At 39.8% G+C, this 25,543-nt stretch overlaps 1 protein-coding gene across 2 annotated transcripts; it reads right to left on the reverse strand.

Annotated features, from left to right (window-relative positions):
• Positions 1–1,272: 1,272 nt before the first annotated feature.
• RFC4 (replication factor C subunit 4) lies at positions 1,273–24,794 on the reverse strand. 2 transcript variants are annotated; one of them, XM_088132036.1, is made up of 11 exons: positions 24,702–24,794; positions 23,070–23,220; positions 21,949–22,027; positions 17,817–17,896; positions 16,408–16,527; positions 14,986–15,129; positions 14,372–14,492; positions 10,767–10,892; positions 5,826–5,906; positions 2,425–2,541; positions 1,273–1,469 (listed from the first exon to the last, which is right to left on the reverse strand). In XM_088132036.1, exons 2-11 carry the CDS (start codon positions 23,195–23,197, stop codon positions 1,374–1,376), a joined length of 1,092 nt encoding a protein of 363 aa, XP_087988162.1. In that variant the 5' UTR covers positions 23,198–23,220; positions 24,702–24,794; the 3' UTR covers positions 1,273–1,373. The 2 variants fall into 2 exon arrangements, with proteins under 2 accessions (XP_087988162.1, XP_025031849.1); XM_025176081.2 differs by having other exon boundaries at positions 24,595–24,783.
• Between the last annotated feature and the right edge of the window lie 749 nt (positions 24,795–25,543).

Raw genomic sequence — 25,543 nt, forward strand, 5'->3', positions numbered from 1 at the left:
AAGGGTGAGTAGGACGCAGCGAGTGTTTTCTACTTAACATGCATCTAGCCCACCTGCATCTTCATTCCCCTTATCTCCACTATATCTGTCAAGAGATCCTTGTCTCCTGCCTAAAATGTTTTAACCTGGGCACAGACCATCCAAAATTGCCAGTTTCATATATGGAATGTTTTGTACATCCCTAACGAATTACACATTTTGTAAAGTGAAAGGTTTCTAAATCTGAAATGTCACTATTGGCCATTTTTATTACTATTTATTTTTTGCTTGTATTGAGATAAACATGTTAAGTATACAAAAGCTTATTTCTTGACCGAGTGCATTTCTTTTTTTCACATCTTAAAGACTTACTAAAAATTAAACTCTTAAATATTGTATTTTTTTTCAGTTTCAGGAAAATGAAAAACAACTGAAAGATTTTAAAAATACTTCCATATTTTATCAAATGATCCACAAAACGAGCCTCAGATTTAAAAAGTTAAGGCCTTAGGGTTAGGTTTTATAGAATTAGTAACTATTTTTTAATAACGTCCAGTTGCCATCATGATTCAACCTCCAGATAATTCCACCTGGATGACTGAGAACATCAACATACCCTAAGCCAGCAATTCTCAGGGTGGTCTGGGGACTCCTGGGGGTCTTCAGGACCCTTCCAGGCGGTCTGCAAAATCAAATGAATATTTTAAAAATTCTCAATTTTAATTTCTAATACAATAAATATTGATAGATATAATCCAAAATAAACCAAAGCTCTTTGGGGTCCTCAAAGAATGTAAAGGGGTCCTAAAATCAAAGTGTTTTGAGAATTGCTGCCCTAAGCTAAAGCCATATATCTTTGTGTTTTGTGACCAATTTTTTTTTTTGGGGGGGGGTGCCTTCAAGTCAGTGCTGACTCGAGTGCCAGAACTAATCCCTGCAGTTTTCCTGACAAGATGTCAAAAGTGGTTTGCCATTCCCTGCTTCCTAGGGCTGACTGATTAGCCCAAGGTCACCCCAGCTGGCTTTGTGCCTAAGACAGGACTACAACTCAGTCTCCTGGTTTCTAGCCTAATGCCTTTAATTACTACACCGAACTGGCTCGCTATTATAATAATATGGCCTGTTAACCACAGCTTTTATTTTAGCATGCCATGCAAGCACAGCCTCATCACCAGATGGCTTGTATATGTAAATCAGAAGGAAAAATATCCTAGATTCTTGCTTGCATCAGCAACATGAAGCCAAACAAAAAAAGCTAAAATGGAAGTGACAAGATGAAAATCCATAGCAATGTCTTTTTCTGACTACCTTTATTTACAGAACAGTTTGCAAACAGTGTGCCAACACTGCAGAGAAAAAGTCTATTATAGCAAAAGGACACTTATTCCCTACAGTTAGCTATTCTGAATTAGCTGTTGCATCACTACTGCACAGAGGCTGATCAACTGCAAGAACTCATCAGAACCATCTGCCAAGCACTTGTCTGCTTCCTGCAAAACAAAACAAAATATTCAAGATTTTCCAGGTCTGGTGATAACCATACTTGGTGGGCATAAAACAGAAACGTTAGCAGATATATTTCCTCCTCCCTTGAAAAATATATATCAAAGGTTTTGTATTCTAGGGGAGGATGAAATCACTTAATGACAGAGTTTTGGGTCCCAATTAGCACTCTTAAACCAGGACTATCTGCACACATACGTCTCTATTTTATTAGGATGTGTGACTTGTATAAAATATAACCAAAACAATGAACGTATCAGAACAATTTATTAAAATTGCATACCAAATTAAAAAAAAAAAGAAACATTTTTTTTAGCAAATCTTTCAGACAACCATTCTAGTTGCCAGAAAAGAAAAGTGTGCCAGTCCAGCCTTCTCCAACCTGGGTCCTCCAGATTTACTTAGGTTATACCTACCAAAATTTCCAGCTAACATGGAAATAGTCCAACCCATCTGGAGGCACCAGGTTGAAGAAGGCTCAATTACATAGCATTGTTTTCATTTGGCCTTTCCTGTGTCTCTATGGCAGTAATATTAGCTGATATTACTAAAGACATTTGTCTAAATTAGGGGAATCAAGCAAACACATTAATGCACAGATACACTATACACTTCTCAATATTTTTTCATCTTGTTACTACTGAGGAGCAAAAAGAGAGCACAGGAAAGTTGATGAAATTGCAACCACCACCACCAAAAAGAATTTCTGAAGCTGTTTTCTTTGGGTCCTCCTAGCTTGTCTCAACTATTATTCACTGCCATAAAAGGAGAACAGCCTCACAGATACCAAACTATCAAGTTAATTCCTCATGATCCTCTTACCGTGTGTGACTTCTAAAGTACAACTTCTCACAAGTAACATCCTTAATGCTTCATGTTCATTTTTAACCATGTGTTTCATTAGCCTCCAATAAAGCTTGAATGCAAGTACTTAAGACTTACAGCAAATTTCTCTACAATCACAGATTTCTGCTTGTCACTGAGGTCTTCTTTCTCAACAATGATATCGTGAAGCTGATTTATAAGTTGAGTAGCTGCATAGCCTTCACTGATCACATTCTATAAGCAAGGCAGAGAAGAACAAATAAGGAAAGCGACTAGTATTAACAGCTGGATGTTATTATTGACTTAAGACTAGAATAGTTTAATGTTATTATTGGCTTAAACCCCAGTGCAAGTACTCCTGGTCCTATATAGCAAAAAGCCAGGAGATACTAAACTCAACTATTAATTCCTTACTAGGATATATAAACTGCCCATGGACTTGCTTGAAACATTACAAATGAGGACTATGCGGAGCTTGCAAGGGATAATACATTTAAACAGAGTTTCAGTTGAATTAATATGTATCACAAAGCAGAACTTTAAAGACACATGTGAATCAGGCGACTCCAAAGTCACCTTTGGGGATCTGATTTTTTTTCCTGATACTTTTGGTATTCTTACAGATCTTAATTTCTTATGTGGAGCAATGCTGGGATGGGAACTTGAGTAATGTAATGGGCTCTCTGACAGACATGAACAACAGCCAATGAAATAGATCATTTCATTAAATTCTCTGCCTAGAAGAGCTCTCTAAGAATGGCAAGACTGTCAATACTTGGGGTTGCATTCATTTACTTAGCTCTCAACTTTCTAAATGCCAGCTTGACTCCTTCTTGTGCTGATGGAATGTTGCACTTCCATGCTGGTTTCACCAAGACATCTGGAGGCTCAACTCACCAAGCTTGCCAACCAGCTATGCCCCCCTCCAAGCATCCCAAAAAACCATGATTAGAGACAGCAAAGTTATACCATCCCACAAGCCCAGTCAGTGGTCATTCTTCCCTCAAAGAGGTCAACCTTTGCCAGTGTGCCTTGCCCAGCCAGGCATCCTGTTGAGGCCAGCGACAAGACAGTCTTTTTCAGGAAGAGCAAAGCTTGACAGCCAGTGTGGTCCCTTCTCCTGGCATCCCCCCAAAACCAGCAATCAGAGGCAACAAACTGCAAGCCTGTGGCACCCAGAAATGGGATGGTAATTACAGCTTTTGAAAGTTTGTACTTTTAATTTGGAGTAGGACACTTTCTGCTTTGATTTAGCTTCTGCTCCTCTACGGGCTGGAGTGTTTGGAGGGCAATATGCTGCTCCTTCCTCATTCTGCCCTAAAAGAGGCACAGAGAGATATTAAAAAAAAATAAAAAATAAGAAGTGTTGAAGATATCCAATTGAAACATGGTATTCTTGTCATTTTTATCCCATTCTGTCCAAAAGTGAAGCAGCTTCAGACATCTTGAATTTTCTTCATTATGCCCATGAATAATTTTTTCAAATCAATGAATCTCAAAGTGGTGTGAATCAAATTAATTTGCCACAGACTATTAACTCACAAATTTAGATCAAACTAGGCCTTCTTCAAATCTACACCAAATCAAATCGGGTTATTTGATGGTTCAGACAATGGGAGATGATTTTATATCATTGAACGCTACTACTGTACTATTGTTTAATAATATTTAAGCATAAATAAGGTAATTGGTTTACTAACAACTTGAGTTAACCAGAAGCCTTACTTGGCTGGAATATACATGAAGGAGTTTCTGGCACATCCCTATGAGCTAAGTACTAAGAAGGTCCAATCTTGTAACTGTTAAGGGAGACTCCACAGGGAATCTATTCCATCTCAAAGTTTAACAATCTGAAGAAGACAACCAGGAGTATGGACACTTGCTCTATTTTTAAAGAGGAATTGTTACCATCCTCCTCAGTGTTCCTGCAGAAGACTCTTGCAAACAGAGAAGCAATCTATTCTGGTTTTGTATTTGCTTAGCTCCAAGGCAGATCACTGCTTTATTCTTACAGAGTGTGAGAAATTGCTACCACTGGCAACATCATTACAGAATCTGAGACAATAGTGATACAAGGGGGGAGGGGGTTGTCAAGACTTCCAGCTATATGTGGAAACTAAATTGCTCCCATAAGAATAGAGAATTTGCTTTAGAAAAAAATCACAAATTCTTGTTCGAAGTAGGAATCTTATCTGCATAGTCTCAGAAAATACCTGCTTAGGAAAATCACTTCCATTCATTCTCCCTTTGATCTACATGAGCTACTCAACTATTTTGAGCCAGTGGATTTTATATCAAATTATAATAAAATAACAGAGTAACTGCATGGGGGAGGGTACGTTTGCTCATTCATAAAATGCTTGCCCATAAAAGATACCACCTGTCACAAATACCCATTTCTCAGAAAACAAATTCCTGAAGCTTTAAAAAAAGCCATCCTCAAATATATGTCCAAGGCAGAGAAGGGTCTCCAAAACATAATGCTACTCTTTTGAACCTACAGCTTTCTACCCCAAAGGCCCACTTCACAAAAAAATAAACAGATGAACACAAAACAGACTTGCCCAAGAAACTAAATACATGATCGAGAGAGAGATTTCAACCCTGATTGCCAAATACCGTATTTGTTCCTAAGAGCCCAACGCTCACTTTGCAGTGGAATACAAACTAGTAATGACTAGAGAATACCCTGACACAGGCAAAAACACCTACCCACACCAAGCACACGGGCTACGCTGTGCTTTTATGTCAAAGAGAATCTGGAGCACGCAGGGGCACTCACGTAGCATTTGCCAGCAATTCTGCAGCACAATCCTGGGAAAGGGCACGTTTGCTTTATGAGACTGACAGGAGCTACATGTACACATACTGCACATACTCCAAAGCAGTTTCCCCTTCAGTTCTAAAGTCGTGTACAGCCACATGCACACATGCAGTCTATACAGAGGAAAACTATCCCAAGCCAGTCTTGGGTTCAGAGGCACATGCAAAGCAAAGAGACCAGCCAACTCAGAGAAAGAGAACAGAGTCACCTCTCTATTTTTATCTTATCATAGCTCCTTAGAAGTAGACCAGGAGAAAAATATATAAGAGTACAAGACTTCATGGAAGGAAACATGGAGCACAAAACGTAAGAGTAACAGTTTTCATGTACTTCTAGTACCTGCCACCTTTAATTGTTCAAAAGATATGCTGAAGCTGGACATTAATCAAGCTCCTGCTATAAGATCACACAAAAATAACTTGGAAGGAGCCTTACTGTGCAAAGTGAGCTGGGCAGTGAATTAACTCTAGGGAGTTGTACTTCTCCCCTTAGGAGTGCTTTTCCACCTAAGGTCATAAGCCAAATAAATGTCAGGCAGTTCATGTTACATTGACACAAGATTAGCTTAAAGGCAGGCAGTTTTTAGTTTCAATGTGCTTACGTAATTATACCATGTACCACCTATCAGCATAGAAAAGAATGTCCTATATAACAAAATCCTACTTGCTATCTCTTTAAAATCTTAAGGACACACCTTTGTTACCGCTTCCAGCTTTTCAAAAGAACCACTCTGACAGGCACTTAGCAGTCCATCCAACATTTCTTTAGGGACAACCTAGAATATAAAATTGTAGAAATAAAAGCATAGATACACTGCCCATCTCATGTCACACAAAACCTTTTTTTATGCTGGTCATCAAGAAAGTATAGATAATACAGGCAAAAATCCTAAAGCCATAACCAGTATAGTCTTTTTTTCCCATGGTTCTCCTGTAATGAGAAATGCAGCCAGCAATCTTGACTTTACATACATATATGCCCATCATGCTATTCCCTTTTAGGGTAAGCAATGCTATGCAGAACTGGAAGAGGATTAACAATAAGACAAAGAAATTAAAGGCACGAGCCAAGAAAAAGAAAAGGAAACCCTGGTTAAATCTACTTTATGCCAAACCATTCACTATATCGCTCCATACTTTTCATCCTTGCTTCCAGCATATCCATATACCACTTTACCATATGCTGCCTTTTGTACTGGTCACTCACATTTGTATTTAATCCACATACATTCATCACCCATTCATACTTGACCCTGCAGCTTCTTGTTTACCCTAAACTTTGCTGAACTATTCCATTCCCACTGCATTCAACTTTCTTTGATGATTCTCTTGAGAGATTCACCCAACTCTCATTTCCATATAACAAAGCAGGAAGAAGTGATTTTCATTCTTCACAACAGACCATGTATGATCAATATAACATCCTCGCTACCAACATTTCTATGTCTTAAAATTTCTCCACCCACTTCCCCATCTTTAGTAAATATTCTATCATGGTACAACCTTTCATATACTTGCTCTACTTTTTTCCCATTTACATCTAACTTGCAACCTTTCACTTCGTTTTCCCTGCCAAACCAATCTACGTTGATCTTGGATATTCCATTTATTTGCTTACATGCTTCATTCCCATTATATACACCTCTCATCGCACTCAGCAACAAGCCGTCTACTTCATATTTCTGCAAAGCATTCCATAATTCAAGCCTATTTACTTTCTCATAAGCTTTCTCTAAAGCAGTATACATTTCTCAGTAACCTGCTGAACAGCAAAACTCTGATCTGCACACCCCTCTGCCCAGCATAAAGTTTCACACAGTTCCCAAATTCTGCTCAATGACACCTCTCGTATCCTTTTTACCAGAATTGTGCCAAATACTTTCCCAGGCACGCTTTACAAACTAACTGCCTATAACTTTTGCATTTACCTCTTGCTGCTTTTCCCACTCTCTATGGGAAGACGTTCTCCCAACCGCCAGCACAGATGCAGTCTTCACACACATTAAATAAGTTGCAAGCCACTACTTAAGCAAACCACACCCATATTTCAACATTTCTCTAGCAGCACAATCAAAACCTGCAGTTTTACCATCTGCAGCATTTATGACTTCCTTTCTATTATTTTTTTCTTAGACACCAGTATTTATAACATTTGTCTCAATTTCATCTTCAACATAACACTATCATTGCTATACAGGTAGTCCTCAGTTAATGACCACTCATTCAGCGACCATTCAAAGTTATAACGGTGCTGAACAAGTGGTATTTATGACTGGTCCTTGAAGTTCTGGCCATCCCAGCACCCTTGCAGCATCACGCAGTCAGTGATTACCATTTGCGACCTTCCCTGCCGGCTTCCCACAAGAAAGTCAATGGAGAATACTCTAGTAAATCTTCCACCCTGCCACACTTGGGCCACACCAGCCCCTTGCAAACCCTCCCCCACCCAGCAGCAGCCACCCCAAGCCCCACTAGGCCCACCCCTCATGAGCACTACCCCACCCTGCAGCACCCACCCCAAGTCCTGCCTCACCTGCCCCTCACACACCATTGCACACCCTACAGCAGCCACCCAAAGCCCCACCATGCTCACACCGCATCCACTCCTCATACGCCCTCGAACACGCTGCAGCAGCCACCCCACCACACCCCTCATTCACCCTCATGCATCTTGCAGCAGCCACCCTAAGCCCCACATTTGCACACCGCACGCACCCCTTGCGCACCCTCGCATGTCCTCCCACACCCTGCAGCAGCCACCCCATGTCCTGCCACACTTACACCGCACCCACACACTCCTGTGCAACCTCCCCCACCCAGCAGCAGCCACTTGCCTGCCTGCCTGCCAGCCTCTTGTGAGCTGCCTGGGACTTGCAACTTCCTGCCAGCTTCCCCACTGACTTTGGTTGTTGGAAGCTGCCAGGAATTTGTGAGGAGTTTCTCAGTTAACAACCAGCAAACCTCACTTACCAACAGCAATGGGGACTGCTGTCGCTAAGTGATGTGGTCACATGACATCACGCTTTATGACCACATCACTTAGCAACAGAAATTCCGGTCCCAATTACCATAGTTAATCAAGGACTACCTGTACAAATTTCTGAAATAGTTCTTCAACCTTTCCCTCACTTCAGTTTCATAACTTTTATTTTTAACTCCATACACTCTGCTGAAGGCTCCTTGTTTAGCCTCTTGACCTACTTCCAAAACATTTTATTTTTGTAACTTTTGAATGTACTTTCATGCTGAACATTCTCATATGGAAATTTCCCACACTCTTACTACTTTCCTGTAATGCCAAGGTTATCCAACTAGAGTAACAGCTTGTTAAATGAGGCAGGGAAAGTATACAGAGCATGGGTTCTAGAATGCTTTCCAACCCTTTAATAACAGCAATGTTTCTGGGTCACATGGAGGGGGGGGTTAGAAAGGAGGAGTCAGAACATTCTGAGTTACTGCCCACATGCCTCTCCCATAGGGATTCATTGCAATATTCTTTCTGGATTTTTTGCTCTGTAGCCCCTAGCCAGATTCAACCCATGTTTGAATTCAGTATTTCTTTTGCCAGCTTCTCCCACAACCCGGATTTGATCTGGTTCCATTCTGTTTTCAGAGAATTATCCTGAAGATGGACAGAATCCCAAACCCTTTACCTAATTTCTTTCCAACATTCAATTTGGTTGGAAAGAATAAAAAGATGAGGGGATTATAAAAGCAACAGGTAAGAAGTCCAGGCAATCATATCCATCCCAACCAAGAACACTAATCAAAATGGAGGAGGATTGTATTAATCAAAGTTTTGTTGGAGGGAGGGAGTCTTTTTTGAATCATAGCTCAGCTGAATTCTTGGTTCAATAAATTTTTCAGAAATAACTCTCTCTTCCAGACTTCTGGGGGAAGTATGGCAAACTGAAGACGGCTCCACAAAAATGGAGCCAACAATGATGGGAAAGACCAAGGAACCGGTGAGTAAACCTTGAAACCTCTCCAGGTAAGGAAAGGTCAGGAGATTGCCCACATGTGCTCAAGATGACTGCTCCTTGTGAGGAGACTGCAGGACAGTGTTTTCCATGGGTTTGAGCACTGGGAGACAGGAGGATCAGCCATCATGCATGCAACCACGGTGGAGCCTTTTAAAGGACACTAAGTTCATAAACCTCACTTTCTAATCACTTTCAGAAATTGCCTATTAACCATCTTAAAGCTATTAGAGACCTTCAGAACAACAAGCTTGAAAAGTCTTCATCGGGTGAGTTTGTCTTCAACTCTGAACAAAAGAAAAATTAATTATAAGCTTAAGAACTTAAAGAATTTGAAATAAGCAGCAAAAAGCTAAATAAGATTTTGAACTAAGAAAGTTATAAATGGATTAAGGGCCACATAACTTTGGAATATTGACTTTTACTATAAGATTTTGGAATTAACTATAAAAAATAAACAGCTTCTTGTGGGAAACAGACTTATTTTGACTATCCTGGCTATTCTAAGTCATAAGATAAGTGATGATTTTAGAAACTGGACACTAGAGGGGACTAAAGATTCTAAGCAGAAGAAAAAAAATACAAGCCTGCTCTTCGTCTCCGTTAATAATGGGACTTAAAAATGACATAAAACATTGTAACAATGGAAATATTAGAGATCTTTGGAGAATGGAGCCAAAAATTAGTAACTACAATATCAACACTGTCAGTAATGATGTCTGCTTCTATGGATAGACTATGTCTAAAAGATGTTAATGAAGGAATGACAGATGTGGAACAAATTTTATATGAGACAGAAAAAGTACTGAAAGTGGAACTACAAACAACAGGTCAAGAGAATGATTTGGAAAAGGACGCTTTACTGGACATACAAAAGAAACTGGCTGACGTTTTAAAAATTAAAAGGGAAAAACAAACGATAAACCAAAAGAATGACCGGGAAAATATTTTCTTATTGGATCTACAAAAGAGGCTTGTTAAAGCCTTGAAGAAATCTGTGCAATGGGATAAAGAAGAATTGAAGAGAAATCAAATCCTACAATATTTGATTGAATTAAAGATTAAGACTGTTAGAAGGAAAAGAAATATAAAGTTGGTATATTTCATCAAGGTTAAAATAAGACTTTTTTTTTTTTTTTTTGCAAAGTTCTGGCAATCCCCTTATGGACTTTTTGCTGACACCTGGATTGAAAAGTTGATGTTTTATGGATTTGCTTATAGATAAGGGATGGCATATGGGATGAAGAGAGATCTGTCTGTAACCTTACAGGGGGTAAAGTTATTACATTTGTTTATACTTGTGGTGAAGGTTGGAAGTCACTTCTTTATATATTTCTTTCTTTTTTATTATATTTTTTCTTTTCCTTCTTTCTTTTTCTTTCTTCTTGCACTTTTTATTCTTTTTTTCCATTCTCTTTTTTTCTCTGTTTAGTCTCTATTAGTTTTTACTATTGTAATTAAAATTCTTAATAAAAATTATATTAAGAAAAAAAGAAGTCTCTCTTCCATACTAAACTCTCAGACAGAGTACTATTCTAGGCAAATCAACACAAATGTCATGTATGGAACTTCTGAAGCTACACCTTTAATGAAAAATCATAATTTTGAGTCATCACTTTTATGACAGCAAATATGTCACCTCAAAACAAAGCTTACCCCTGCAATTTCAGTAACAACTTTCTCTGTCACCTCTTTTCCCCCTGTCAGTCGTGTAGCACTCTGAAGAAGCGTGATGGCTTTTCTCAAATCTCCTTCTGCCACATGAACAAGGTAATCAATTGCCTATATAACACAAGAAATATTTAAAATAAAAGAAACACAAAAGAAAGCATAACCAGCAAAGGAAAACAATGAATACCGTTTTGCAAAGTATGCTTTTTTTCATCTTATAATAAATTTGTAGCTTGTTGATGGTCTGTGGTGGAGCCAGGATGAAAGTGGCGCATCCATGCTTGTGCTCCTTGATCTCCAGCAGCTTTTGAAATTGACAACCATGGTATCCTTCTGGGCCAGCTCCAGGGGTTGGGAATTAAGGGCACCATTTTATGGTGGTTCTCTTCCTTCCTCCAGGGAGAGTTTCAGTCAGTGTTGGTCAGAGAGGTGTGGTCACTTCCTAGGGCCCACCTTTGCAGGGTTTGACTCACCTTCCCCTCCTTTTCAACATCTACATGTTGCTTCCAGGTGCATTTCAAAGTGCTGGTTATGACCAATAAAGTTCTACACAGCATAGGGACTGGTTACTTTAGGAATTGCCTATTTCCTGTGATGTCAGCCTGCCCGGTTGATTTCAACAGGGTTGGCATGCTCCAGATTCCTTTGAGAAACAATGCCATCTATCGGGACCCGAGAAGTGTGCCTTCTCTGACTCAGTGTTTGCCCTCTGGAGGGAGGTTCAGTGAGATCCAGGTGATTCCCACCTGGTGGCATTCCAGAGGGTCTTAAAGACTTGGTTGTTCTCCCAGACTTTGGGCTAGATGGCTGGAGCCCCTTGTTGGGTGTGTGATATGCTTTTTTGACTGGACATGCCATCTGTTTATTGCTATGTTTTTATCTGGATTATACATATGTTGTTCTATTTTTATGCTGTGAACTGATCAAAGTCAACTGGAGTCGGGCGGCATCCAAGTTGGATGGATAGATGGATGGATGGACGGACGAATGATTCCTTATTATCTTGAGTAGGAAAGCTAATGCGGGCAAGGGGAAGAGAGGACACAGCACTGTCCCATGTATAATATTTGCCATATGTAGGAAAAAGATACATTCCACATATTCCTTCCTACAAACTGGATCTGTCTAAATTACAAAGTAATACAACTCCCCAACCACTTCAAGGGTATTTTTTCTCATATTAGTTTTTCCTAAAACCATCCTTAAATGTTTAATGAAACCAGATTTAAAGTCTTTTCTGCAAGATGTCATGTACACTGATGGCATCACATACAAGCTGCTATCTGACAGATATAACTGACTGCCTGGTTACCTGCCAGCAACAGGAGGCAATTCTGTTGCTCCTGAGTGGCCTCTCCCTGTCTGCAAACTCAAAAGTCTCCTTGGTTCAATGAAGAGCTTCAGGAAATGAGGGATCATGAGCAATGCCTGGAGTTACAGTGAAGAAAGATCAAAAATGAACTTGAACAAACACAGGTATGTGCTAAAGTTGAAGCCTACATTGTGTGGTAAGGAAGACAAAGCACCACTACTTCTCCCCTATTGTGTCAGTGGACTGTTAGTTAGCCACCGTGGAGTGACCAACTCCCCTTTGGGAAGAAAAGAGCAGGTAGATCATCCACCTGGCTGCTGTGACCAGTTTGCACAATTCTTTGCTGACAAAGCTACTCAGGTTTGCCTAAGTTTTGATTCTTGATAGGCAGGGCCTGATGTGGTGACTGGAACAACACCCTGCCATGTTAGCTGAGACTCCTTTCATAATGCTGACTCTAAGGATCCACCTGTGGGCTGGATCCAAACCCCTCCTTACTCTTTCATGGGATTGGAAGGGTGTGCGATAGACTGGATTGGGGGTGGCAATTTGATAAAACTCTGCATTGTGAAGAGACAGATGAAGTCCACAGCCTTGAAGGTGACTGGTACGCCTCCTTAAGACCTTCCCTTTTGGAGAAAGTTTTGTTTGTTGTTTATTGGTTTACAGGCCACCAAATCATATAGACTCACAATGGTTTACAAGAAGATCTATTCCCCCAAAAGAAACTGCAATTAAACCTTCCTTGATAATAATCAATCCACAGTTGATAATATATTAAAACATGCACAGTAATGACACAACTTAAATATCTCCAATGCAATAATAAAGCATCATGGTAAACAATAAAACAATGGCAAAACCACAATAACCAGCCTAAGATTGTTGAGAGGGTGGTGGGAAATCAGTTTCTGAGTGTTGTAGAAGTGTGTTATCTGGATCCCTTTCAAATAGGGTTTAGGCCTGAACATAGAATGAAAGCAGTATTGGTCATGCTGGTGAAGGCCCTGGAAGGCAATAGTGCATTCCTTCTTGTCCTATTAGACCTCTTAGGAGTCTTTGACACCATTGATCATGGCACTATTCTGGACCACCTGTGAGGTTTGGGGAACTGGAGGCAATTTTACAGTGGTTTTGTTCCTTCCTCAGCAGGTGGTTATAGAGAAGGAGAGGTCAATTTAGTGGAATGCCAGACAGTTCAGTCCATTCCCTCCTTCTTTTTAACAGCTCCGTGAATACTGGCAAGGTCATCCACCAGTTCTGGAAAACACCAAATCTCCTAAATTAATCTTCATATTCTTTACTGTCAAGTTTCATTCAATGACCAAATTACTTCATTCAATTATTTTTTTTCTAGATATAAATATGACATATATAAACTTACATATAAATTCTATCCTAATTTACATTAGTCAACTTTCACCTCCCTATGATGCAAAGCCCTAAACTTTGAATGCTTTTCCTTGTAGAGAAAGCATTTCAACCATTGGTCACCTTTGTCTACCTTCTCCACTTCATTGTCTCATTTGAGATTGAACAACTAGAACTATAAACAGTATTCCAGATATGGGTCACTATACTTTTAAGGCCATTAAACACTGCGTATGTGTGTATGTGTGTGCATGTGTGTACACAGAGATACACTCCTTCCTTCTTTCCTCCCTCCCTCCTTCCCTCTCTCCCTCCCTCTTTCTGAATAATCCAAAGCACTGTATTTGTAGATTCTTATTTCCATTCACCCTTTTATCAGAGCTTCAAGGTTTTATTCATGGTTAGTCACAGAAAATTCAACCCTCATTAGCCTAGGTAATGCATTTCTTTTGGAGGTGCTGGTGGAAGGGCATGTTAAACTTCTACTGAACTTCAGTGATAGGAGTGCGAGGTCCGACTGTAGCACTGTTTACACACAATCTCTAAGAATCACATTTAAATTCATCTTCCCAAACCTGATATTTTGGAGTTAGAAGTTTTAGTATCAATGAAATTAGAGATTTGTTTGGGAAGACTGTTCTAAATCTAATCTATCTCCATTTTTTATAAAAGAGCATATGATTAAACTTTATAGGCTGTATTTAATATAACAGAGGCTTCATTTTCCCTATCCAAAGGGATTCTCCAATCCTCTGCTGCAGATCTGAGCTGTGTGCAAGAACCTCCAGGGGGACAGGGAATTCCATTCATCAGTGCTGCCTGTTCTAGTGGCAAAATAATATTAACGAAGACAACCCTATGCTCACAATATTAAGACAAAGAATTATGTAACAAATTGGCATATTACCTCATTGCTGACCATCACATTCTCCTTTTCAGCAATGTCTAGCAGTCTCTGCCGTTGGATTTTGTCAGAAAGTGGCTTGAAACGAAATTTGGAACATCGAGATGTAATTGGTTCAATTATCCTATCAAAGACAAGAAGATAAACTCGTAACCAAAGGAATCTATTCTCTTATTTCAACACAACCAAATAACATAGTGTCTTTCCACAGCATATAAATACATTTTCACATACTAGAACTGTGTTATCTTACTCATTTTTTCCATAAGTGGAATTTAATTGTCTCTAAAATGCAAGCCCAGTCTTTGATTTCTTAGACAAAGATACTTTAAAGAACGGAGCTAACCATGTATAGATTCAGAATTTAAGCAGGGTCAGACCTGGTTAATATTTGGATGAGAAAACACCAGGAAATCCCAGAGCTGAGGGCTAGAGTGGGAAGCTGAAAAACCAGCCAAAAGAGACAGTTGCAAAACACATCTATAACACCCCCCAGGAAATCTCACAGATTATGCCCATGAAGTTACCAAGAGTTGAGTTCACTCAAAGGTGTATTTATCTAATGCATTTTTCGTAACAGTAAATTAATATAAAAGCATGCTGTAATTCATATGTACCGGCTGATGTAATTACAGATAAGGCAGAATCGTGTGGTCTTCGATTCTTTCTCCATGGTGCGCCTTAAAGCTGCTTGGGCTGCTGAGGTCATAGAATCTGCTTCATCCAGGATTATGATCTTAAAAGGCGGACATGGCTTGTTGCTAAACACAAACCATCACAAAAGCATATGTTAGCCATTTATGGTACTAGTGCAAGTACTGCTTTCAGCAGTCTACTGGCAAATCCGTTTTGCTGTGAGCATTGCTTACCCATTCGAAACCTATGGTGGGAAAAATTCTGAATTGGAACTTTCCCCACTCTCTTCCCCAAGTTACTAAATACTGCTGCACTATGCGGAACTGTCCCACTAATATTCAAAACAGGCCACATTATTTTCTGCTAGATTTTTATTTCCCATTGATTCCTTTATGCAAAGTGTTGGCATCCACATACTGCATGTGCTTCTTATGACCCCCAAAATTTGTCCAGACTTAGCAAGGCCAAAGTTTCTGGCCCATTTGTGGGCAGGTTTAGGGGCAACAACTATTCTTTGAGTCTTACAGAAGCTTAAGGCATCAATTTCACCTTTAAAACCCTTGAAATGTTTTTCCCCCATTTTAGAGAGGGATTTAAGAGTCCAAAAGAATGTGATTTTAGCTAAAGTAGTATTTGTCCCTTAACTCCCAGCAAAAAAACAGGCAGAAAAAACAGGCCAAATCCACTCATGCTTTTCCTCAACACTGCTTTATTTTTTTTTTCATTACATAAGCTCCATATGGCTTATATCTCTCCTTTCTGCCTATAAGATGGAGAATCGAGGCATTAATCATTTATTTATTTATTTATATATATATATACACTCACTTATATATATATATATATAAAATTTATGTCACTGCCCAACTCCCCCACAAGGAGGGACTCTGGGTGGTTCACAACAAAACAATTTAAAATCAGTAAAAACATAAATAATACAAATATAAAATACAATTATTAAATACAATAAAATCCAAGAGATGGTGATATTATTTCAGCTTGTGACCAGATAATATCAGTCAAAGGTAAGACTAGGGAACCAGCCAACCCCAAAACTGACTATTATCATAATCTGATCAATGGAATTACCCAAAGGGACAGTTGAACCTGTTGTTTCAATTAACTGGAGGATGCAATATAAGTATCTTAATAAATTACATTACTTTCACAGTGCCTACACATGTTCTGTTGGAGACACTAGCAAAGATATATACAGCTGGTGAATGATAAATTCCCTCAGATTATTGTAATGTTCTGGTGACTCATTAAGGCATCATTTGAGAGCCTCAAAGTTATAGTGTGGTGCTGACTCATGGCTTATTTTAGCATTACAAAGCTACTCATATTAACCTGAAACAGAGAGAAATACAATCTGACAGAGTGGCTTTCATCACTGTGCTTACTCTGAACGATTTCCCGATACTGTCAACTGAGCAAAATTCTTGACTTTCTCCCGAATGACTTGTATTCCACGTTCATCAGATGCATTTAACTCAAGGACTCTCTGCCGGAACAGTTCAGGACTATTTATAACAAAAGAAATGTAGGTACCTTTTAATAAATGTCTTGGGCAGAACTGCTAACCCAGCTTCACATTTTGAATTCTCATACTGCTAACTGCTATAGCACCCTTTCTGTAGAGTACAGAGATACGACTCTTATGTAAACATCAGTTTAGCCTAGATAGACAGGAGGGAGTGAGGAAAAAATTCCAGATTGCCCCATCTTGATTTTCTTTAGTATAAGGGGGGGAAGAGGGAGAATCTGTCAGACTTTCAAGATTCTGTTATTATACTTTGTAAGGATAATAATAAAAGAGTTCCATAGTTCACGCAGTATCTGTTTCCTGACCTGGTCTACCGTGAAGGGCTGACACTTCCTCGTTATAGTGCCTTCCAGATATGTTGGGTTTCAAATGCCCAACTCTGGAACTTGTAGTCCTAGTATATCTGGAAGCTCAAGTTGTGGAAAGCTCAGTTACAGGAATGTAGATATCAGTTAACGACAGTTAACATCAAAACACCTTCCTGCTAATTTCAAGTGATATCTACTTTTCAGTTACTTTTGGGTCAACTTGATGCCTAGGAATATCAAGGGCCCTATAGACACCTCCCTTAATGCTCCCCTGACTTTATTAGTTATTTAAAGTCTTTAATGAAAATAATACATGGGGAGCCATCATTCCACAAATAAAATACCAAGCTCAAGCCTAATCTGTATTTCCAACAATGCCTTTGGGATCCATACAGTCCCCGGGGATTTAGAAAATAAAATAGGAATAGTTCATTGGAAATGTGCCCTAGGAAAAAAGATGGAGGTGATAGAGATCATCCTGGTGGACCAGAGAACTTGGTGCGAAGCAATCCTATCAGTCTGCTTTCTGATAAAGCAGAATTTTATGGTCTCAAAATTCCAAATCTGCCCACTACTGTAACTTGCACCATTACATTTAGTTCTGCCTCCCAGGTTCACATTCCCTTGGGTCAGAACAGCATGTTTTGAACTACATCCCCCATAGTCACTGGAGACTGCTGGTTGGGGTTGATGACACTAGAATTCAAAACAGTTTGTGGTACCATTCCTATCACTGCCCTAGATACTGCATTTGCATCCATGTCTACATTTAGAAATTCTTCACTCTTCAGTTAGCCAACCATCAGCCTTGAAAATATATATATTTTTATTGTTTCATTCAGAATAGAACCCATTACTACTGTGTTGTGAAAATATTTAAGATGTTCATGCCAGATACACTAATGAATAGAACAACACATGCGTAGTCACATTCAATTTCACTGAACTCCGTACTTACCCAAAGAGTTCTCTAGCTGCTGCCAAGATAGTAGATGTTTTCCCAGTTCCAGGAGGGCCATAGAACAAGAGGTTGGGAAGCTACACCAAAATGAGGTTTAAATAATACTATAAGGTATTTTGTAAATAAATAGTTTGCCTATCTTTTTCAAACAATCATAACAAGTGTAAGAAAGAAGAAACATATTATTAGAAAGAAAAAAAATCTAAAATTTGCATGCATATTTTCTCCATAATGCCACTGCTATGTTCACATCCTCACACATTCAACTCTAACCTTCATTTGCTCTACCCTACACATCTCCACTCACATATTCAAAGTACTTAGTCTATTAGTGTTCTCTCCTATGGCCTTTTCATCTCTTCCCATCAAGACCCATCACTTCTTAGGTCAGTCTTGTCTAACCTAGTTTATTTCAAATATGTTGACTACAACATAGTAAAGCCTAGCATGCATGGTCACAGGCTGTGTAAATGTTCACTTTCTTCATCTGAATAATATGACAACATCTATGTCAATATTGAAGCTCATCCTACTTAAAGAATAATGGCCTAAAATAATGTTATGCATTATAACACTTTTACAGCTGTCTGGCCTCCCACAGACAAGAAAGCTGGTGACAATTTTCTTGATTAAAAAAATGTTTGGCAGCTCATAATTTTAACAGATCCTGCAAATCTAATTAACATTTCCAAGATTTACATGTTTTAAATTATATTTTTATGCTTCAGGCTTCTTTTTAAATCTTGCAGTCTTCACTAAAACAGGGAATAGTAGTAGCAAATGCTAATTTTTAAAATATTACAGATTGACATAGTAAAACTGGATTGGTCAGAAAATGATTTTGCCAACTGATTAATCAAATATATTTAAATATTAATGCTTTACTAGATAAATGACTCATAATCAACAGGATTCAAATTATATTAATTACCCAAATAATCACACTGTGAATCACTAAAATTAACATGTTCAGAAAATCCTTACTCCACTGACAGCAAGATGTTTTTAAATATTCAGGTAGCCTGCTGAAGATGGAGCTTATAGAAGTATAATGGCTAAGAAGGAGCTTTCTCGTTCAATTACAAGCCTTACGTTATTTCATAGGAGTTGCAATCCGATATTGTGCACAAACTCACCTGAATTTATTATCAGTGAGTTCAAACTTTCTGGCAGATCTGCAGAAATTTGCATTGCTGCTGACTTTGAATCAGTACTTGTGAGAATATACTGAATATTTTATCTGAAATTTTGTTTCATAGCAAGTGGATGAAAACATAACAATTAAATAACATGCTATCCCACTGCTTTCTACTATAAAATGTAAGGGAGACTACATAATACTAATCCCACTGAAATACGCTCAATATATTACCATCAGGTATTTGGGCATCATAGTTAAATTCTTAAACAATTAATACTCAACAAACTATGTTCTAGCCTCCCTGAAAAGAAGGCCCCAGTGGGTTTAACAGAACTTAATTCCAGGCAAATGTATAAAAGAATTGCAGCCTTAATGGCTGTATTTTTAGCAGGGCTGTAATATGACCAACCCGTGGTATTTCACTCTTTCCAGCAATGAAATTAATATACCTGCAGCCAGCTTATTCAGATCCTGAAAGGGTTGGAGTTACATGGAAATTTACAAATTACAGTTCAGGGTAAACTCATGATGAAACTATGTTAGAACTATGGAACCTACATAGAAAACATATTCCAACAAGATAGAGATGCAGTTATTCAAACATATCTGCATATTCCAAGCAAGGCGTTCAAGACAATGGCCAGGACTCAAATGGCTACTGTAGGTAAGCGTTTACTAGTTCTTTCCTTGAGCAGATACCTATACTGTATCTTGAGTAGACAAAAACAAAAAACCTTAAACTAGTATTTTCTAGGAGATACAGGAACCAGAAATCCTTCAACATGCAGAGCAAGTTGCTTAGTTTTTTTAATTTCAGCCAATAAGATCTTTTTTCAAATAAGTAATATTCCTAAATATTATTTGCTTAGTTACAGAAAAATAAAAGATAAAACCTATGTATAACATGAATACATGTTGTTCCCATTTAGGTAGCAAATGTAGTAATATTTACTATTAAATCCAATCTTATAAGTATCTAAAATAGCAGCCCCAAAATAGACCAGCCAGTCAGCTTCCTTTGTACAAGGAATCAAATTATAAAGAGAAGAAACAGCATTTGTTTAGATTATTGACATACATAATTTACAACTACTCTTTTAAGTAACTATGTAAAGAACAAGTAGTAAGAAAGAACTTAGAATAAAAACAGTACAGGTACTCCTCGCTTAATGTCCACTCGTTCAGCAATTGTTTGAAGTTATGATGGTGCTGAATGAGGGGTACTTAACAACAGGTTCGTGGCCGCTGCAGTATCCCCACGTCATGTGTTCGCAATTTGAGTGCTCAGCAACTGGCTCACAATTATGATGTCACAGTGTCCCGTAGTCACATGATCACCATTTGCAACCTTCACTGCTGGCTCCCGACAAACAAAGTCAATGGGGAAGCTGGCAGGAGGTTGCAAATGGCAAGTGTGTGACCACACAGGATTCACCTAACAATGGCAATTGGGACTGGCGGAACTGCTGTTGTAAGTTGGCGCAGTCACGTGATGTTGTGCCTTACAACCGCATTGCTCAGTGACGGAGTTCCTGGTTCCAATTACCGTTGGTAGGCAGGACTACCTGTATCTTTACTCCTGATGAACCAGGCTGCAGTGTAGTTTGTTTGGCTTCAGTCTAATGTGTTGTATGTACTCAATCTGTGATGGAATGGAATTATGAAGGCCAGGCTCAGGGAGATAAGCACGTTCTTAGTTCACCACAAGAGCGTGGGAAGTGCAAGAGGATGAGGCTGGCACCTCCTTGAGGAATTCACGGTGTTGTGACGGGCTAGCTTGGGAGCTAGGGTTCAGTCTGGGGAGATTCTTTCTAGAGGTTGTAGCTAATAAACACAGCAGATCTGAATTTGCATTGTCTCTTGGAGTTCTTTGGGCTAAACCTGACACAATCACTGCAATGTGTAAGGCATGACTTATGGCTTAATACAGTATTAGTTATTTTAAAATGGATATTAATATTTTATTGCTTTTACTGTTTTGGATTTTAATTGTAAGCTGCCCAGAGTTACCTTCTGGGGGTGATGGGCGGCATATAAATTTAATAAATAAAATAAAACAGTGTGTGTGTGAAACAGCTTAGAGTGATATAAGAACCACAAATGTATATTCCAGTGTTTCTTAACCTTGGCAGCTTAAAGATGTGTGGACTTCAATTCCCAGAATTCCCTGGGCAGCATGCTGGCCAGGGAATTCTGGGAGCTGAAGTCCACACATCTTCAAGTTGCCACGGTTGACTAACACTGGTATATTCCAAAGCATTTTTCAAAGTTTTCCTTCACTTCTTGGGAATGCTGGTTCATATAAGAAATACATCTTCCTAACTGACAGAATTGTAACACTAAAAGAAGCCATTTAAGCCAGTGAGACAACCCCCCTGTTCAGTGTAGGATCCAAATTAAAGTATCTCTGACAGATCGTTGTCCAGCCTCTGCCTGCACATACCAAATGATCGAGACCACCACCTTGCTGGATAATTGATTGCCCTTCCTCTTTCAAAGTTTTTTCTAACATTCACTCACAATTCGCCTTCCTGTAATTTAAATAAATTGTTCTGTGTCCTGGTGCCCAGAACTAGTAAGAATACTTAAGATGGAGTCTGACCAAAGGGGAATTAAGAAGGATACAAGACATCTTTAACAGCAGAAGTTAAAAGCCACTCCAATAAAGTAGATTACAAAGCATATTTAGAAATTTAGCTGTTGCAACTTTTAATACCTTGCAATACATAAACCAGGCTTTTACGAAGTGCAATTAAATGACACATGCAATATGAATGGCAGTGTAACTATCATAAAAACATGATATTGCTGTTTTAATATTCAGGAAATTGGCTCCCTTACTCACAATAAGCATCTTTCAACTGTTAAGGGTATACTTGTATTTTGATATTATTTTGTAAGCTAATAAAGAGCTGGCAGTAGTACATATTCTTTCCATTTTCATTCAATTTTTATATGAAATAATTCTTTAAAGACTACAGCACTCACATCAACTCCCTGTAAGGATTTCTTCAGTACTGCAACAACTTCCTCTTGAAACGCAACTTCATCCATGCATTTTGGACGGCTAGATGTTTAAAAATGAAGAAAACATTAAATGTGTACTAATTACTCTTTAAAAATCAAAAGGAGCATTATGGTTACAGTATTTTCATTACTTCCTTAGATCAAAGAGCTTTGCTCCTCTTTTATTGTTTAGAATTCTGAGCATGCAGCTGCCACATTCATGGGAACTGAGTTCCAGCCATTAATGGTCTTAATAAGGCAAAGGCAATCAATTATGCATTACTCAGAGAAAAAATGCAAAATAGTACAAACATATGGCTATTGTGTTATAGTAACAGAGTCACCTGTCAACAGTTACACCTAAGCATATCATTTATCATTCAGATTATAGAAAAATCAGATATCAGCAAAATATTGCCTGATGGGGGGAGTGGGTTAGTCTCTATATCATCACATATAGGATTAACTTCAGTACTGACTGAGCTTCCATATAATCTCTTCCAATCTCCTTAGGTGGTCCAGTGAGCATATAAGGTAATGTTATTTCAGGCAATGAATGAAATAATGCAAGAGTCTAAACTGGTTTTAAAAAACTCAATACAAAAGACTGCCAAGATGTTTAAGGAACTATGGTATTCCTATTAGACAACGTAGTGGAGTGAACCAGAACATTGTACTGGCTGTTTCAGGACTTATTTATATTTTCTGTTGAAAGACTATTTCTGTGATGAATGTAACATTAGAAATAAATGCATACAAAGCACCACAGCAGTGCAGCAACTGACAGATGATTGCAGGCTCTCATTTTCCTCAAACTAGTCTCTACAATCTTCTACAAGCAACTTCCCTGACAGTACAAACACGGACCAAAATTACTTTGGGCTAGCATGAAGATACTTATTGATATGCAGTCCAATTAAATGCATCAGAAGATTAACCCAAGGAGAGGCACAGAAAAAGCAGAGACATCTAGCGGTTACAAATATAAAGCTAATTTGAAACACCTCCAGGACAAGCCATCCTCACTCCCCAGCAGTTCCAATCTGTGCATTCATCCTCAGCAATTACATTACTCAGATCCCAAACCACAGCACAACGCTTACTATTTTTCCACCCAAGGGATGGGTCTGAGCTTCTTGCTCTCCCCACTGCATCCCGCAGTCGCAGCAACTCCCCGTTCTTTAGTAGACAGAGGTTTAGCATTGACTGGACCTTTCAGAAATGCCTGCATTGTTGTTTTTTTCCCCTAACAGCCTGTAATGGAGAGAAATGGAAAAGGATTAGATGTGTGTTAATGTCTGCCTTTGAAGAATTATAGTACTGCAACTCCTCCTATAACTCAATGGTTCCATTTTACCTTCAGTGTATTATCACCAACTATCTAAATGAGACATTGGGGAATCACATTTATTTTCCAGCAACAGAGATCAGAAGCACAAGTATTATATATTCTCACACACATTTAGGGACCAACAGGAGGCCATGCATTTGATAAGCAAGTACGCTCACACACAAACCTGAGAACATTTAAAAAAGGAAAATCCACAAAGGATCAAACCAGATATATGTAGTTCAGCCAACTTGCTCTCACTCTGTCCAGGTACTTAGTAGGAGACCCATGTTAGTCTACAGTAGATAAAAATCAGGAAAAGTCTAGTAGCACCTTTACTGACTACTGTAACAAATTTTATTAACAGGCATCAGCTTTTGTGAGCTGTAGCTCACTGCATCAGATGCACAGAGTGGCTAAACTCATGTAGGATTTAAATGGGGAAGAAGTGGGAGGAAGAAGGAGAAGACAGGTTGCTTAGGCAGATGCAGTTTACATGTGAGACAGACCAGGAGCACCTTATCCATGAACAATTGAAACATGTTAAAGATCCATTATGTTTGTTGAAATCTTTTTGAGATTGCCTGAAATCTGCTGGTTACGTGAGTTCAGCAATCTCTCACTCATTTGTGCTGTTGAAGTGTCCTTTTTCCAAGATGGTCACTTGAGATCTGCAACGGGGGGTACTTCAGGGAGTAAGAGCTGAGCGAGTGATGTCACCTTGGGCAATCACCTACACTTGCAAACCCGAGCAGCTCACACAGTCAGTCAGAAAAGGGGCTACCAGACTCCTCCTGATCTCTGCCCATGTCTCTCGGAAGCCCCCAAACAGAACAAACGTGTCTCAGGCTCTCCCACCTCTGTTCCTAACGACTAGTGGAAGGCCCTGTTCACACAACAGGCGAATCGAGGTCCCAGTGGGGTTGAGCACCTCGTGGCCTTTCTCCTAACCACTCGTGTGAACCAGCCCTCCCCCGCACTGAGCCTTCGCAGAGCTCCTGCCTTGAGGCATTCCGCCGTGAAGCCAAGTGTATCATGTCGTGTGAACCCGTCCTGCTCCAAAGGCGCCTCCACATTCTCCGCTCTGGGGCCCAACTTCTCTGGAAGAACAGAAGGGCGGGCGGGCCCAAAGCGAAGAGCAGGCCCAGAGACAGAGAGTGGCCGAGTCCACAGCGGTGGGGCCATTTCTCGTTAAAGTGCCTGCGAGGAAGAAAAAATCCCGGGGCCCATCGTCCCCAGCCACTTCGTGCGAAGCATTTGCAAAACATTCGCGGGTTCCCCCTCAGCGCGCCCCTTACCTTCCAATTCCCGCCAAAACCAGTCTTCCTCCCCGCCCCAAAGGCGGGGCCACCTCCGGAAGGATACGGGACGCTCTAGGGGAACTAACGCGCCATAGACAACGCACCTGGGTCCGGGCAGAGACCGGAGGCTAGCGTCATGACGTATCACGCCATACATTCAGGTCATCTTCCACATGACGTCACCTAGAGAGAACGAGCCCGTTTTACAATGAAGAGGTAGTGCGCATGTGTAGACCTGCAGCTCCTCCCCCCCCCCAGGACACAGGCGCGGGTTACAAAGGGCATAGGGAAGAGATGCGCAAGCGCACCTTCGTCTCCGCCGTTTTACACCTAGTGACGTCAGGCTCCCCGCTGGGGAAAAAAAAATTAGCAAAACGAATTGCGCATGCGTACTCGGGGCTTTCGGGGTGTGGCTTCCACCAGTCCCAACGAGGGTGACGTTGACTTCCGTGTCTGTCAGAATTCAAACGTGCAGTTTCTCAGGGAGGAGAAGTAAAAGAGCGCAAATATATGCAAGAACCATATACACCCAAACAGTGACACCCACCTATGTGAAACCCAACATCACTGGAAGCTTCTCTGCTATACCTTTATATGAAATCATACATTATAAATTATATACATCTGAGGGCCACTTGGTTTGTTAGTAAATAAAGAGCCTGGATTTATATGGTAGTCCTTCGGGTTCAAAGAAGACACACTGTTGTGCAGCTCATCTGTGGACAGCAGGTATCTCTGCAGTCCTAGTCTGGAAGCGCAGAGTCTAGCACAATGGGGGGCGTCCATTATTCTAGTAACTGGGGGGTTATTCTGTGACGCCGCTCACAGTTTTCTATCAGTTTTTGGCGGCGCCTGTCTTCAAAGCTGGTGGAGGCTTCATAGCACAGGGCCACCAGCGGGTTCTCTCAGCAGCCGCAGCTTCTAGTTCCCTTGGCTGGGTGTCATG

The sequence above is a fragment of the Python bivittatus genome, unplaced genomic scaffold, assembly GCF_059951505.1.
Source record: "Python bivittatus isolate LINGU-HERP-01145 unplaced genomic scaffold, Pbiv_v1 ctg000980_np1212, whole genome shotgun sequence".
NCBI lineage: Eukaryota > Metazoa > Chordata > Lepidosauria > Squamata > Pythonidae > Python > Python bivittatus.

Excerpts from the sequence above, each read along its gene's own strand:
- RFC4 (XM_088132036.1), bottom strand. The coding sequence starts at position 23,197 with ATGCAGGCATTTCTGAAAGGTCCAGTCAATGCTAAACCTCTGTCTACT. Across the intron at positions 16,528-17,816 it reads GCAGCTAGAGAACTCTTTGG|TCCTGAACTGTTCCGGCAGA; the intron begins GTAAGTACGGAG and ends TGTTATAAATAG. Across the intron at positions 10,893-14,371 it reads ATGTGATGGTCAGCAATGAG|GCAATTGATTACCTTGTTCA; the intron begins GTAATATGCCAA and ends TGTGTTATATAG.